The 16,990-nt window shown below is 38.3% G+C and overlaps 1 protein-coding gene across 2 annotated transcripts in view; it reads right to left on the bottom strand.

Moving 5' to 3' along the window:
• The window catches only part of PPFIA2 (PTPRF interacting protein alpha 2), a 534,766-nt gene that overhangs the window by 31,025 nt on the left and 486,751 nt on the right, over nucleotides 1-16,990 (bottom strand). For both annotated transcript variants that reach the window (XM_067559878.1, XM_067559879.1), the window contains exon 22: nucleotides 3,966-4,047. In XM_067559878.1, the coding sequence (XP_067415979.1) occupies nucleotides 3,966-4,047 (82 nt within the window). The remainder of the gene's footprint in view (nucleotides 1-3,965; nucleotides 4,048-16,990) is intronic.

Below are 16,990 nucleotides of genomic sequence, written 5' to 3'. Positions count from 1 at the left end.
ACACAAAAAGACACACTGCCTGTTGTGTCACCTTATTATTATGACTGCAAGAACATCCAGATCCTCTCATCCATAGGAAAGAATTCCATAGTAAAAAAATTAAGGTGAACTCCCCAAATCACTGCACCCTCAAAAAAACAAACAAACAAACAAACAAAAAAAACAACCCCAAAACCAGGTAGCTCGTAGTCACAGTATGAAATACATGAAATTATAATGAAATGGGCAGAAGCAGATCAAAAGACATAACTTGCCAGAATTTTCAAAAAGTGACTAGTGATTTGGGTGCCCAACTTAAGAAATTTAAAGAAAACAGATGCTCACTGAAAATCAGGCCTCTTTAAGGGGTCACAAGTTGGACATCTAAAACTTGAGGCCCACTATATCTTTTTATAGTGGGGCATGGATTTTTTTAAATTGGTTAATGTTTTCTTTTCTTATGCTTTAAATTATTTCTATAAACATCCTCTCCTCCCCCCCAAAATACCATATGATTAATTATATGGTACACTGTTCACTACTGTCCCTATTATTGCATGTGTTTCTAGAAATGAACTAAAAGGCCAAATTTTAAAAGATACCTAAATTATGCCACAAAATTATACACACACTAAAGTCCTGATCCTGAAAACGTGCATTCACGGATTTTATAAGAGGCTACAAGTACTCACCAATTCATTTGTGCAAAGGCCCTTTTGCATGTGCAAACTCAGGTGTTGTACAGGCAATGGGTGCACACACATATTTTATAATCTCATCACAGACTCCCAAGTTTGTCCCAAAATAAGGTGTTTAAACAAAAAGCCTACAACTGGGCTTTGTCTATTCTCTTATAGGACAGTCAAGCTCTGTTTACTTCTAAAAATGTGTGTCTGTGGGTGTGCATGCACATGCACACACATTTCATTATATATAAAATATTAAAATGAAACATGTACTTTTCAAATATAAGGTGTCACCATGCACTTTTCAAATGAATGCATTAGTTTTTGGTCGTGTACAAACCTTCTTTTCTATTCTGTTTCCTATGCCACACCCATCAGCATGGAACTGAGTGCCTTCTGAACACCCATAATACTGTACCAATTCAGGCTTACATTTTCCAGAGTGTTCACTAATTTTGGGTTTCCAATTCGGGATACCTAGGTCTGGATTATTTTCATAGAATTAATAGATTCCAAGGCCAGAAGTGTCCACCGTAACCAACTAATCTCATCTCTTGCATAACACAGGCCATAGAACTTCCCTACAATAGTTCCTGTTTGAACTGGAACAATTCTTGCTTGAACTAGAAACATTTTCATAGGTGCTAAGCATCTGCAACTCTGTCTGAAGTAAATGGGAAGTGCCCATGCACCACACTAGTGAAAATTTATGTTCTGTGTGTCTTAAATTGAACATTGACAATGAACATATAATTTTGAAAATATAAGCCTAAATTCTCTACAATGTCTTTGGGCATTATAAACTGTTTTACCAAGGGGGAAAATGCACACATGGAAACTCTCTAAAACATGGAATCGGTTAATCCACATGCACCTCACCAGCCATCAAGGACAGGTGGAAGCATGTCTGATTTAACTATGTCCTACAGTGCAATGAAATACTCAACATTGCACCTAAATCTTCATATTGCAAATGTCTACCGCAAAGAGAGTTATCTGATAAATTTCATACGATGGGGAACAAACAGGATCTACAAAGAGCTAAAAAATGCTCACTGTAGAGAAAACATAATGTTCCACAAGTGCAGACTTGGGTACTACAGCTTATCCTTTTGGAATCTCCTCCAATTCCCAGAGGCTGACAGAGTGCTCTTCTGTCTTGTTTTGGGCAGTGTTATGCCTGGTACCAACCTCTAGTGCACTGAACTACAACGTCTATAAGCCACTAAAACTGCCTGGTGCCTCAAGGGATGATCCAGGAAGGCAGCTATCTATATGGATTACTTGGCACGTTCCATTAGAATAGGGGCTACGAAAAGGAAAGTTGGCAAGATTTCTCCCCTCCCCAAGTATTCTCTTCAGATTTAGACCTCTATGAGATTCAGTCAAGCCTCACAACATTCACTGATGTTTCTCAAAATGATTGAAATTCTCACCGAAATGTTCTCAAATCTTAGGAAAATTCCTATTTTTACCATATTAAAAACCTACAACTGAAAATTGGGAATTTTGCACAAAAAGAGACAGACATAGACTTCTCTCTTGGATGTCACTGAGTTTCCTATTGTCCTTTCCCATAACAGGAGTGAAATTTTCTGATGGCTCATCACTGGTACCATTGTAACTTGCTTATCATCACAGATTGTCAGGAGACCAGTTGCTTGAGCACTAAATCTTGTTGAGGGTTAATAAAGTCTGGCAAAACCTTCAGAAACCACACTTCACTAGCACTAATCGTTCTGGCTGCAGTTCAGTAATTATGAAAAACCATATTACTCGTTTCTGAAAAGGAAGACATTCTGAAGGGCCAGATTGGGACAGATGCCCAAGGGAGGGGAGGGCAAATAGTCCTCACTTCAGATGGCTCACATAAAGGTCAGCTATCACCACAGTTCCAGTGCCCAGGGGAGTGCAGTCAGATTCTCCATGTTCACCTGAGGAGTAGAGCGCTACACAGTGGACGGGGAGAGTCTGGGAGGAAGTGGATCCCTGCCTCCTCATCATACACTGGTCTACAGAGGAGCACTGTGGGGAAGCAGGCTGTGCTGAAATACGGTACATCAAGAAGCTTGGGGAGAGATTGGGTTCCTTTCTGATGCAGTCCCCTCCTTGAAGTCCTCCTGAAGGGATGTAGCACCACACATACAGGACTGAGTCTTAAAGCACGAGCTAAACCCAAAATGAATTGGCATGTAAAGTTTCATAGGGACATGTAAGCAGATCGAGTCCAGGTCCCAGGTACAGAACTGCCAACATAACTGATCTTAGCCAAAGGACTGTGAAAAAATTATGCATAGCTTCATAATGCATCTTCTCTCATATTTTCTATGCATATATTCTTTAAGCAAAAAAGGTTTTTTCTCCTTTTCAGACTCTCTTCAAGCCAAACCCTTCACTTAGTTTGCAATGAAACAGTTCTTTAGAACAGAAGACAACAATTTGGAAAGGAGTGTGGCCTAAGTAGTTTGAGTTCTTCACTTCTGTAGAACTTGATTCAAATTTAAATTACATTAATGGGTAAAAAGGAGAGTGCAAATCTTAATCAACTCTACAGCAGACATTTATCTACATCAGAAACAACCACTTAGTGTGACACAAATAGCATCTTTGAGAAGCATATACCCATTGTTCCAAGCAAACAGGTTGCAGATCAAGATTGAGATACTTTATCAGAATTGGTTAAGGAAGCTCACAGCTCTTAAGATGCATCTGAGCCATACGCACATAAATTACACACAAAATAACTATGTTTAAAGGATGTTAAGATGATAGTCAAGCAATGAAAAGTTAGGAAATGCCAGAAATAAGGTTACTTTAATTTGTCCCCCTTGTACTTATTTATTCTGAAAAGTCTTTACATTACATGACCACATACTGTTTGGGAGGGTAAGATCCTCTACACAGATCTGCCACTAGGGGAAATTAAACAGACACACACACACACATTCATCCAGTGGATTTCCTAGACCTTTGCTGACAGCAGAGGAATATTGAGATTCAGGAATCCAGGGTTCAATTCCAGATGTTCAAGGGGAGCATTCTCCAGAGCTAATAAACCTTTTTACTTCCATCCCATCCAATATGCTTCTATCTCCCTCTAGGCAGCTTCCGTCTCTGCCCCCTACCTTCCTGTTCCTGTCACCCGCTGCTGGCAGTGATGCTACAGTTAATAGAAAGTAAGAAAAGGAAACATTCAAACTTTCTTTCCAAATACTGTCCCTTAGAATTTGTGAGGGTAAAGGAAATACAGAGGTTTTGTGAATAAGATCCATGTTTCTGAGTTCTCCTCTTAATACTTACCTCTAGCCACGCAACCACTGTAGGCCCGTCCCACTGTGCAAAAGGCAATCCCTTTCTCCGAGCTTCTTCCAGAAGTTCATGCCTAAAAGCGTATCATAAAGTGTTAATTAAGTAGAGGGCAGTACCCGGAACAGTACAGATGCAGTTACACTGCCAAGGCTAAATGCAACAATAATGCGGCACAATAGTCATCCTCATTTGCACTAATAACCTTGTTAAAGTACATAAGCCTAAGAAAAACCAGTTTCTCCCCTTGTTTGGACATATTCCTTTCTCTATGCCAAACTTTTTTCTCTTTCTGTTCTAGGACTTGTTTTATATTGACATCCTTTGACAAAGCCAAACATGTCAATTATATTTTAATTTTCAACATTCCTGGATTGCATACAGAAATAAACCATATGGCAGATATCTATTATACAATTTTGTTACATGGTTTGACACAATTCATTGGATAAGCATCATGTGATAATTTATCAACGATGTGTGAATCATAAGAAAGTTGGCCAGGTATCGATCCAAAGTCTGCATCTGCCATCTCCCCTGGACTTCAAAGACTGTGGAACACATCAATCCACAGTAAGAATTTGGCTTTTGCAGCTTTTAAAACAAAATGTGTAACATCACTTTTAATATAACAGTATTGAATATTGTACAGATTATATACATTTCAAAGCTATTAAAATACCAGGAAAATGCTAGCTTTACATTTCACCTGTATTAAATAATTTTATCAAGCACATAGCAAACTCCTTTTGTACAGGGGAAAGGAACCACAGGATATAACAGGGGCACAGAATTTATCACGCAACCCCTCTGAAGTCTGTTTCTTATTAACCAAAATATTTCTGTCTGCCTCCCATCGAGAATAGCACAGAAGGCGTGTTTTCAGCCATAAGCAGTAATGGAAACAAATTAGATAAGGATTATGGTAATATAACATTACAATTTGCTGACAACGCCGTGTAAGAAAGGAAATTAAGAATTATTGTGTTGATTTTGCTTCATTGTCCTTTATTGCTGCAGCCTGTGTGATTTAGAGATCCCTCAACAACACTTTTTTTGCCTTAGAAGATCTTCAGGTAGGTATACTGAAAAGCCATGGCACAATGGAGCAGAGATAAAGGTGAGCAAATGTTTTTTTAAAGAAATAGACCCAAAACATGAAAGGTCAGATTCTGTTACTTGTGCTCCAGTGACTATGCCCTTACGCTGTAAATTGCTTCATTGTAATCAATGGGACCACTCATGGAGTTAGATGCTATTCAACAAGTCAGAGCTTCAGAAATTGGCTCTAGTAGAAGAGGATAAAGACTGATTAAGACCTGCACACTCCTTTTACCTGACAATCTAATTTTAATTTGAATCAAATTGTCAAGCAGTGAAGAACACAAACTACCTATGCCACAATATTTTCCAAATTCATATCTTCAGTTCTAGGGAACTGTTTAATTCCTTAAATGACAACGCCCAGGTTCAATTCAAGTTCTTTAGACACCCAAAGGTCAGAGTTTATAGGTGAAATCAACCACTTAGACATCTAAATCCCCTAAATTATTTTGCATCCACAAGAAGAGTCAATTCTTGAAAATATGGCCCTCCAGCTGCTCCAGTTTCTGTATTTCTCCTATATCTGCAGCTAACGCCACTGATACCTGAACACACTTTCCAAACAAAATTATCTAGGCTTCCATCTCAACATAAACATTAACCTCTGCTGCAGGGAGTTTTGCAGTTGCTTTTAGGAAGCTGGTTATATAACTGCCACTTGCTACCCATAACCCAAGTCTTCTTCCTAAATCCCAGCTGGGCCAAGGAGCCCAAAACGATCAGTAAAAAAATCAGTTACCTGGTTGGTGTGTAAGGATGGTATTTACCCTCCTTGGGTGGCTGGTGGAAGTGAAGGTTTTCTGCTCCAGTTTCCCAGTGAGGGTGCAGGGGCCCTCTCTACTTCACTGCTGTTGCACAGGTTCTACCCAATAACTGAAGTATGAGATCACTCAACCACCCCTCTCCCATCATCAGTGTGAGCTTTCTCAGTGCTCATCGGTATGTGTTTTGTGAGGAACTTCGGTCTAGGGGACAAATATGGGCTTCCTGGGTCTCTTTTTAATGGCTGAACTCTGGAACTGAGGTGCCAGCAAAAGAGACATAATCTTTAGGTTCCAGAGCCCCTTTATAATGTCTTTCCCCTGAGAAACCTCCAGCCTAGAATATCAGTGAAAGTATTGAGCATGTCCAATATATCTCTGGTGTGATTCCCATGACCAGTTGCCATACGGGAATCAGAGTGGTGTCAGGTTTGGACTCCCAGTTCAGCATTACACAGCTGCTGCTGAGGGAAATGTTCTCCCCCAGGATAGTGAAGAGACTCTATAGTTGCAGACTTGTGACAGTACTATGAGGGAGCATCTTTCGACTGAACAGAACCGGGCAAAAACTGAATTTCTTACACCCCTGGCTGCCACTATCAATGACATCACACATAATCCTGAGGTTCTTGGCAGGTACAGCAAGTGAGGGAGGAAATGATTATAAGTAATTTTGAAATCTATAATTCAGTCACATATTATATTAGGGTGGAATAAATCCTTGGGCAGAGAGCCAGCACAAGACCAAAGCCTCACTTAATGATTTGGGATCGTAAAGGGATTTTTATTTATTTAATTTTTTTAAGTATTTAAATTTATCTTAAAGAGCTCACCTAATCATTTCCTTTTCCTTTATGATTTTGTCTACAAATCACAAAGTGCAAATTTTATTTAAGTTGAATTTCCCTTTAAAAAACCCCTGTGGTTTAAATATATATATGATTTTATATTATATTATGAAATTATAAATTATGTCACTTAGGCTGTCTATAAGGTTTGAACCTTGGACCTGCAAAACTAAAAACAGAGCCTCTATTATTCCATCTAAAAGCAGTAATTTCTAGGTGGTAGTTGTAGAAGATTCCTATCCCCTTATATCCTCTTATCCCCCACTCGAGGGGGACAAAGACCCACACTTTTTTAGAATGGGTTACAAAAATTAATGTATGATGCAAGTTAATTAACCTATGTATAATTGTGACGAAAAGTAAATCAATAATAAACACAATATGACGTAGAATGGCAATGTCCAGCATTTTATAGAATTTTCTGCAGTGATTGTGGGTCTGCAGCAAATTTTCAAACCAATGTTCCTTGGCTATTTGTAAGTGAAGTTTAAAAAAAATCAAAATCAAGATGCTTGAACCAAGATTGGATGCTTTTCTTAAATATATCTTCTTGTTCAAACAGGAATTAATTCAGAGAAGTTGTATAGCATGTGTCCTACAGGAGGTCACACTAGCTGATCACTTTATAATCTCTGAATCTATTAAAAGGTTATTCATCTGAGAATACATTAGTTATTTTACAGCATAAATGCCTTGCAAAAAGAATCATATAATTTTTCAATCTCTGTGGAAATGCCTAAAATCGTATGCAATTTTCCTACTATCAGGGTAATAACAGCTATGAATAGGTTGACATAAATTTAGATGCCATTTTTGGAGAAATATTTATCCACTGCACTTCATCAAAGTAGTTTATGAGCCCATCAAGTTATCCAAAGTAAAAACCACAAACTTCAAATGAATTATTGGACAAGTATTAGTGACTAAGAGGAAGGGGGCTCTGACTACAGAGAGGAGCCTACTGCTTGTTCAGCAGATAGACAGAGAAGCCTCTGGTGACAGGAAACTACAACTGCAGCTGCCTTCTCCCTGCCTAGTCAAACAACTAGTCGATCAGTAGAGGAGGAACAGAGAGTGGGGCTCAGCTGCTTTAATAACAGCCTCAGACTGTTCCCCTCTGCTGTCACCCACCCCCCAACTCCATTCTACAATTAGGCCCAAGATTCTGTGTCAGAGAAAGTACTATAGATCACTATACTGTGTCACTTTGTTTGTATCTTTAGGAAGATACAGAATTAAAAATGTCATTAGTTCCTTGCTTTCCCATCTAATTTTTGGCAACTTATAAAATCAAGCTGGTAAGGAAAATTGACATTAATTAGACTTTACTGTAAATGGTATTTTGCAGGTAATGCTCTCTAAAAGGGATTGCTAGCACTAGAATGATTACAAAATGAAAGCAATATTTTAGATATTATTATTATTTAAGAATAAAATCCCTTTTATTTGAGACTCCGGGGAAGTAACTGTAATATGAATGTAGGACTGGAAGAGACCTTGATAGATCACCTAGTCCGGTCCCCTGCACTGAAGGAGGACTAAATATTATCTAGACCATTGGTGACAGGAGTTTGTCTTACCTGTTCTTAAAAACCTCCAATGACAGATATTCCACAATAGGTAATTTGTTCTAGGCTTAACTACCCTTTACAATTAGGTAGTTTTTCCTAGTATCTAACCTAAACCTCCCTTGCTGCAATTTGAGCCCATTACTTCTTGTCCTGTCCCTAGTGGATAAGGAGAACAATATTTCACTCTCCTCTTCATAACATCCTTTTACGTGCTTGAACACTGGGCAGGTCTGCAGTATGGCTTAAATCGATCTAACTTACATTGCTCAGGGGTGTGAAAAAGACACCCCCGAGTGACGCAAATTACAGTGACCTAAGAGCTGTCCACTCCGGTGCTACGTCAGTGGGAGATGCTTTCCTGCTGACATAGATTTCACCTCTCACAGAGGTAGAGTAATTATGCCTACGGCACGGGAGAGCGCTCTCCTATTGGCATTCAGTGTCTTCACCAGAAATGCTACAGCAGCGCAGCTGCACTGATGTAGCGCTTCTAGTGTAGACCTGCCCCCAGTGTTTTCTTCTTCAGACTACACAAGTCCAGTTTTTTCAATCTTTCCTCATAGGTCATGTTTTCTAGATCTTTAACTCATTTTTGTTGCTCTCTTCTGGACTTTCTCAGTTTTGTCCACATCTTTCCTAATGGACGCAGTACTCCAGTTGAGGCTTATCAGTGCTGAGCAGAATGGAAGAATTACTTCTTGTGTCTTGCTTATAACAGGCATGCTAATACATCCCAGAAGGTTTGCTTTTTTGGAACAGTATTACATTGTTATATTTAATTTGTGAGCCACTATAAACCCCAGATCCTTTTCTGCAGTAGTCCATCTTAGGCAGTCATTTCCCATTTTGTATTTGTGCAGCTGACTATTCCTTCTGAAGTGGAGTAATTTGCATTTGTCCTTATTGAATTTCATCCTGTGTATTTCAGACCGTTTTGCCAGTTTGTCAAGATCATTTTGAATTCTAATCCTGTCCTCCAAAACTCTTTCAACTCTTCCCAGTTGGTATCATTCACAAATTTTATAAGTGTACTCTCTATACCATTATCCAAATAATGTATTATTGTGTCATTAACTATCTTCTACTGCCTAGATAGGTGTTGCAAGCTAAGGAAATTATATGGAAGTGGACTTTAGTTAGAGTGACTCTTCTGTTAATCTAACATTTTAGAAAGAGCACATGATACAACTTGCTGTCCGGGTTGGGTGAGATAGAAGTGCTGGCTCCCCCCAGCACTGACCTCTCTTCTCTGATCCCAAGGAAACTATGTCACAAGGGCACTATTGTACTGGGCTGTCCTCCATAGCCTCATCTTCCCCCGAGCCTTGTGGGGTTGTTTTGCGTACGATTATGCTGATCCACTCAACATTATTATAGAAGGGTTGCCCTTCAGCACCTTGAAACTCCTCTGAAAGGAGCAATGGCCAGAGTGGACAATATGGGGACAGTTCTGCCAATAGAGAGATAGAACCCAAGAGATCAGTGGCAATTATGAATGTTGTGGACGATTGGAGATTTAAGGCAGCGGTTTTCAACCTGTGGTCTGCGGATCCTTGGGGGTCAACTGACTATGTCTAAGATTTCCAAAGAGGCCTGCACCTTCATTTGACATTTTTTAGGGATCCACAAATGAAAAGAGCTTGAAAACCACTGATTTAGGGGTTATAACTCATGGAGTTTCCTGTCACTGTATATTTTTTTACTGCAAAGGTGATTTTTGAATTGTCTATCACCAGCTGTCAACTGTTCATTGTGTAAAAGTAAATTAACATTTTATAAAAATAAATGACTAAGGAGAGTTTTCTCACTGACCTCTTTGTAGGCAAATATTAAAATCTGGATTTAAAAAAAAATCTCTACTTTGATCTTGTTTGCAACTGTCACAAAAGTGAGGCTCAAATGAAAAGTGAGGTTCAAAATGACTAACATCTAACTTCAAGTGCAGAAACTACATACAAGTCTATACACTTTCATGATGAAATTTGAATTTCAACAATATTTCAACACACAGAACCATACGACTATAAAAAATAGTGTTAACAGATAGCTTCAGTTGATTTCACATGTAGAGTTCCTAATAATAGCAATTATAATAGCTCTTAATTAAAATTCAATAGCAAATGTGAAGCAAATTCAAAATCAGTCATATTAAAACAAGAAGGAACAACACTAATAGTTCGGTGCTAGTAATTTTCACTTGAAAATGCTGGCTTGTAGATGAAGACACTAATTCCCATGAAATGACCATTCATTAACATTTTCTAATAAAGATATTGGCTGAAAGTCAAAATGTTATACTAAAGATAATATGCAATAGATTCCCTTTATTATTAATTAATTAATTATTATTATTTAACACTGGCTAATGTAAATTGGATTGTTAATTATGTATTCTTTTAGATAAGAATATTGCACAAATTACAATCAGTCTTTATACATATTTGATTTCTGTAAATTAAGAGAGATATAAGATGCCATTCAATGTGAGCAACTTGAGGGTTTCAAATCAAAGTGAAAAAACAACTGACTCTCCCTAGAAAAATAATATTAAAAAAAAAGTAAAAATGTCTATTGTTTTAGATTCAAAGACCTTTGGAATCAGGAAAGAATCTTTCCATTGAACACAGAGGGCTTTGGATCAGGTGCTGTTAGCAAAAAGTTTTTCATTTCTCTGTATTGGTATATTTTAGTCACTATACATTTAAAAGGAACCAGAATCAAACTTGCTATTTTCACATACTTTTGACTTAATCTTTTTTAAAAGGGTCTATCTGTGTTTTAAATACAATCCTTAATTAAAAATTAACTTAGTTCTTCTTCAAACTCTTCCCTTAGGCTGACCCTGACTTTAAATAATTTAGTCATCTTTTTATGTATATGCATATATATAACTTGTATAATAGGTGGACTGGGAATAGTGGGCAAGGTTCATTCTACATGTCTTTGCAAAACTTTTTCCAATTAAGTGTAAAAGTCTTTTCAGGGGAGAGTAATTGAAATACTGAAACAGGCAAGTGTAAGTAATGATTCAAGCAATAAATAAAAAGTTTTTAAATACAAAAGGCAAGGGAAGTTTTCTTATTAATTTAATATGAGCATAGGTAACATAGTTGTGGACAGCATTTTAAAATATGGTGTAATTGCTGTATATAAGTGCATGTTCTGCAAGCAGAAGTGCATTATTGCTTTCCTGAAAGCATACATTATGCAAACAGAGGCATATTCTGGAGTGCTGAATAGCCATAAAAATACAGACCATAACTTTAAATTAGAGCGGCAGAAACTTACTATTAAAATATAATAAAAACAATAATGAACCAAACAGACTTGCCTAATACACGACATTGCAATCTAGTATAACATTTACTAGATATTTATTAGGGCCCTTGGAGCATCCAGGTTAATTAAACGTTATTAAATCAGATTTTGTAAAACCATTGCATAGTAAAGCATTTTAAATTAAAATAGTAATACCCATCCTTTACATGTGTATGTCTCGTCTTACAAACTTAGAAAAGTCATAGTTCATACATATTTAAAATTCTGTGTACTCCGCATAGAATTTTCTTCTTTAAGCTCCATAAATAGTGTGTTTTCAGGAAAAACAAAAAACTTGTACAGTTGATCTAAGAGGAGAAGATGAGGATTTTAAACCTGAAATCAGGAGAGCAATTCAAACAAATTTCCATACTGTTAAAACAAATGAATTGGTGAAAAAGGAAAATAAACATGAAATTATATAAACATAAAATGAAAATATTCTTGTTCTATATACAGAGCATGTCGACCCAACAAGCCAATCTATTTAAAAATGGACTGGCATTATCCCCAGTGTCTACTCCTAAGAGTAGGGGCTGCAGAATCAGAAGACATTAAAATATTGTGTATTTGACTATTATAAAGTTTTAGAATAGCCTGACAATTTGGTTTGGGGTTAATGCTCTGCATAGTTCTGGTTATATAATTGTCAAAGGAAAAGGGAAATAAAAAGGAAGGAAACAAATAGAAAATAAACCATGGTGCTGAAAATGAACATGTTCAGCAGCCACTGTGATTTAACTTACCCCGATATGCTTTTCATGAGATGAAGAGAGATGGACGGAAAAGAAAAGCACACAAACATTAATGAATATATGTCAATACATAAAAAAAAATTATGATAGATAAAATAATAGCACAGTCAGAAGTATGGCAAATCTCACTACGAAATAGACCTCCCACTAATTTATTTTAAAAGGTACATGCCCCTGTATGGATTTTTCAAACAGAGGTAATAGCAGGTTATAATTAAAGTGACATCTGTTACTTATTAGATATCTCTTAGCATAACAGACCTACAATAAATGTTACAGCCAGAAGGTCTGACAACAGAGCATATATTAGACACTATTCACAAACAAACGCAAGTTTTGTGCAATGGGATGTTGTGTATATTTTGATTTGTGTTTTTTCACACAAACAGAGTCATGTACAATGTGGATTTAGACACTAACAAATTACCACAGATAATCTCCAGCCCACACACAGAGAAAATACACGGCAAAGGATGAACCAGGATTTGCTTTCTTGCCTACGATTTAACAATATTACAGCAAAATGCCCCCAAACTAAAATGGTGTAAGTCTTGTGTTTTCTGAAACATTACAGGAGCACAGAGGGCTGGATTCTGCCATCCTTACTCATGCTGAATAGTATGTAATTCTGTGACCGGTCTCATTGGTCTGAGACTAGTTGTCATAGTGATGTAAGTGGTTCTGTACTCTGTATAAGGTATTACTCAATGTAAGGATGGCAGCATCTGGCCCTTAGTGAGGTCATGGATTTTTACTTCCAGTTCATAATAAGACTATGTACAAGAGCATGCTGAGTTGTGTATGATTGAGAAACAGCCATGAGTCTCCAAAAAACATGAATAGAGAAATATTATTAAAATGTGCACAATCACACCAGAAATTTAAGAGTTACACAGAATCAAAGGTGAGTTAATAAAAATAGTTTCTAGATGAATGAAACTGCCCACTAGCCAATAAGCCTGCTAAATATGTAGAAAACCCAGGAACAAACCAGATGCTGCCAACATAATTTCTAAAGGTGTCTATTGCAGAGCCAGGATGTCCCCACTGGCAATATAACCTCCCCAGCGTACCATCCGCATCTTATGACTGTCATTCAGTAAAGAACAAGAGAACCCGGGTCATGTGCCTGAATAACACTCAGGCAATCTTGCAATACTGTATTTCAGTTAAATAAAAAAAGACTTACAAAGGGCAAAAGAAATGTGCACTGTAAAAGTGCTTGGAAAAAATAACTGAAGAAAAGGCTGGCCTAATGAACCTATGCTCGGACTGGGCATGGGCAGCTGGAGATGAGGCCCAGACAAAACACACAGTCGTCAGGAGTGAGTGAGTGAGTGTGTGTGTGTGTGCGGAGACAGGATGGGCAAGAGAAGGAGAAAAATGGGAAGAAGGCAGGAGTAAATGACAAAAGGGTGAGATACGGAGAGTTTTGAGGCCAGAAAGATGGGGAGGAAGAAGAAAGTAGGTAACAGGAATAGAGAAATAAATACATATTTGTACAATTCCTAAATTAATGGAACTACCATTAGACTTGAAAATAGAGTCATGAAGTGTAACATCCGGGGGCAGATTCTCTGCATTGCTGTACTCTTTGAGGTCTGACCCTAAAGTCCTAGCTGGAAATACCTCTGCTGTGGGGGAGTTCCAGCAGCCAAAGCCAGCATAGTCATCTCCTATGCTTCCCTTCTCTGCCTACTACGTTTGGTTGTGTGTGGGGAGGAGTAGAAAGGGGGAGTAGCTGGAGTGTAAAGCATTCTGAAAATTCCCAGCCAGACAATTCACCGTTTAAAACTTCCAAGGTCTCGATGACTCTCCGGTTGTTTTAACCTGCCCCCTGAGCCAGGCAGAGAACCAGAGAAGCTAAATTGGCTTCCTGATGCCATTCCCCTCTGCAGAAACTCTGGGTCTTTAAATTGTAGCTCTCTCGTTTTCCTAAGAAAACTTTTTATCCCCATTTTATTGAAGGAAGACAAGGATCTTCCTTGGTCACATTTCAGCTTGTTGGAAATAATATCTAGTATTTTTCCTGCTGTCTTTCAATTCTGTCTTCCTTATTCCCTTTGACTCCCATCCTATGAAGGGATTGACATGGTGGGACCTTCATGTCTGTATGGTGTCCCATTGACTGCAGAATCATGATTTAAAGGCTCAGTTGGATTCACAAGTACACACTTACAGCCATGCAGAGTCCTTCCACTGAAGTAATTAGGAGTGCTGCAGGAATTGTAGGCAAGACCTATCTGCATAGATCAGATTGCAGGGTTGAGACATTTTTAATACTTTTAATACTTATGTCTGGTTCAAAAGTAGCTGTTAGCTGAGATAAGCCTCCTTATATTGCATAGGGAGAAAGGATTAAAAAAATTGGGAAGAGGGACCTCTGTGTTCCTCTGTTTATTTTTCACAAACCCTGTATTTAAAATTAAAAGGAAACAGTTTTCCATGAGTAGGAAGAATGAAATTATCTACTGCTTTCATTGGAATTTGAGATAAACACATAGTTCTAGTTTTAGCATAAAACTAAAACAGCCAGCCTAAATATCACGTTACTCTGCAAGCTAATGAATTTCTATCATTACATTTTTTGTATGCTGTGTTGTTGTAGCCCTGTTGGTCCCAAGATATTAGAGAGACAAAGAGGGTGAGGTAATATCTTTTGTTGGACCAACTTCTGTTGGTGAGAGAGACAACAGAGGTTACATAGAGCTCTTCTTCAGGTCTGGGAAATGTACTCAGTGTGTTACAGCTAAATGCAAGTTGGAGGAGATTTTTAGCATAAGTATTTAACACATATTTCAAGGAATTATTCAAGGTGAAATGTCCTGTTAACACCTGTCCAGTCAGAATGCAAAAACAATCTGTGCATGTATGGGAGTGTGTGTGGGGGGAGGCTACTGGGTTATAGATTGTTGCAATAAGCCATAAATGCAACATCTCTTTTCAGTCCGTGACTTTTCGTGTCTAGCAAAGTTATGAATTTAAGCTCCCAGGCTTGTCTTTTGAAACTGTTGTGCAGGTTCTTTTGAGGATGAGGATGAGAGGTCAGATATAGAGTGATCGCCTTGTGGAAAGTGTACATCCACAGGTAATACGGTGTTTTTGTCTTTTATCATTTTGCTGTGTGAGTTTATTCAAAAGCACATTGATTATCTGGTTTCACCCACATAATTGTTACTGAGGCATTTAGTGCACTGGATGAGGTACACCACATGTTGTGATAGGCACATGTAGGACCCATGGATCTTGAAAGGTGTGTTGTGGGGAGTGTTGATCATTTTTGCAGTGGAGATATGTCTACAGGCTTTGCATCTGTTGTTCTGGGCAGGGCCTGGTGCTGCTTTGAGTGGTGTGTCCAGGTGTATGGGGAGCTAGCTTCTGACAATGAGCTTGGTGATGTTGGGAGGCTGTTTGAAGGAATTCAGGAGGAAGGGATTCAGGAAAGATTTGAGGATGTGATCCCCATTGGCTATGGGTTGTAATTGTTTGATAACACCATATGGATTCCATGTGGGGTGATAGGTGACAATTCGGGGTGTGTGGTCAGAGGAGGTTTTATTTCTGTATTGAAGTATCTGGTCCCTTGAAATATGTGTGAACTACTTATACTGAACCATCTATTTTGTATCTCGCTGTGACACTCTGAGTATGTCTTAGAGTGACCAGATGTCCCGATTTTATAAGGACAGTCCCAATATTTAGGGCTTTTTCTTATATAGACAACTATTATCCTGCACCCCCTATCCCGATTTTTCACACTTGCAATCTGGTCACCCTATGTCTACACTGCAATTAAAAGTCTACAGCTGGCCTGTGACAGCTGACTCAGGCTCACAGGGCTTGGGCTGCCTAAGGGACTGTTTAATTGCGGTGTAGACATTTGGGTTCAGACTGGAGCCCAGGCTCTAGGCCCTGTGAGGTGGGAGGCTGCAGCCCAAACCTGAACATCTATACTACAGTTAAACAGCCTCTTAGCCTGTGAGCCCAAATCAGCTGGCCTGGGCCAGCCGTGGGTTTTCAGCTGCAGTGTATACAGAACCTTTGAGTACATTTCCCACACCTGAAGAAGAGCTGTTTGTACGCTTGAACACTTGTCCCTCTAACCAACAGAAGTTGGCCCAATAAAAATACTACCTCATCCACCTTCTTTCTCTAATATCATTACATGTATAAGTGTAGAGTATTTTAATGAAAGCACTTACTATTTTGGATACAGGAGAGAGAGAGAGAAGGTCCCCCAAATATCTAATTTAGTAGCATTACATCTTAATAAATTTAAGGGAAAATATTGGTAGACACCTTTACTGACTGTTTCAGAAAAATGCTTCAATAAATGGATGGAAAATATGTTTTTCAATGGAATTAACTTAGCAGAAACCCAATCTTATTTACATAAAACAAAAATAAGGCCCTGATCCTGCAAGGAGAACAATATGAGTGCATGTCTGCAAAGCCTCCCTGACTTCAACAAGGCACTGTGCGGTTCTCCTGGTCGGACTGAGTCCACAGAATGCACCTTTTTTATGGCAAAAAGAGGTGTTGAACGCATCTTTTATATTCAAAAAGGGGGAAAAAAAACCCTTGGGAGCTGTTTCATCAAATGATTTGCCATGAGTGCAGATGCAAAGGAAAGAAATTAAATAAAGGACAATTAAAAATAAT

This window comes from Emydura macquarii, unplaced genomic scaffold (genome assembly GCF_026122565.2).
Source record: "Emydura macquarii macquarii isolate MOO-44397 ecotype Brisbane River unplaced genomic scaffold, CSIRO-AGI_Emac_v2 contig_2205, whole genome shotgun sequence".
Classification (NCBI taxonomy): domain Eukaryota; kingdom Metazoa; phylum Chordata; order Testudines; family Chelidae; genus Emydura; species Emydura macquarii.
This window is presented reverse-complemented; position numbering and strand designations above follow the sequence as displayed.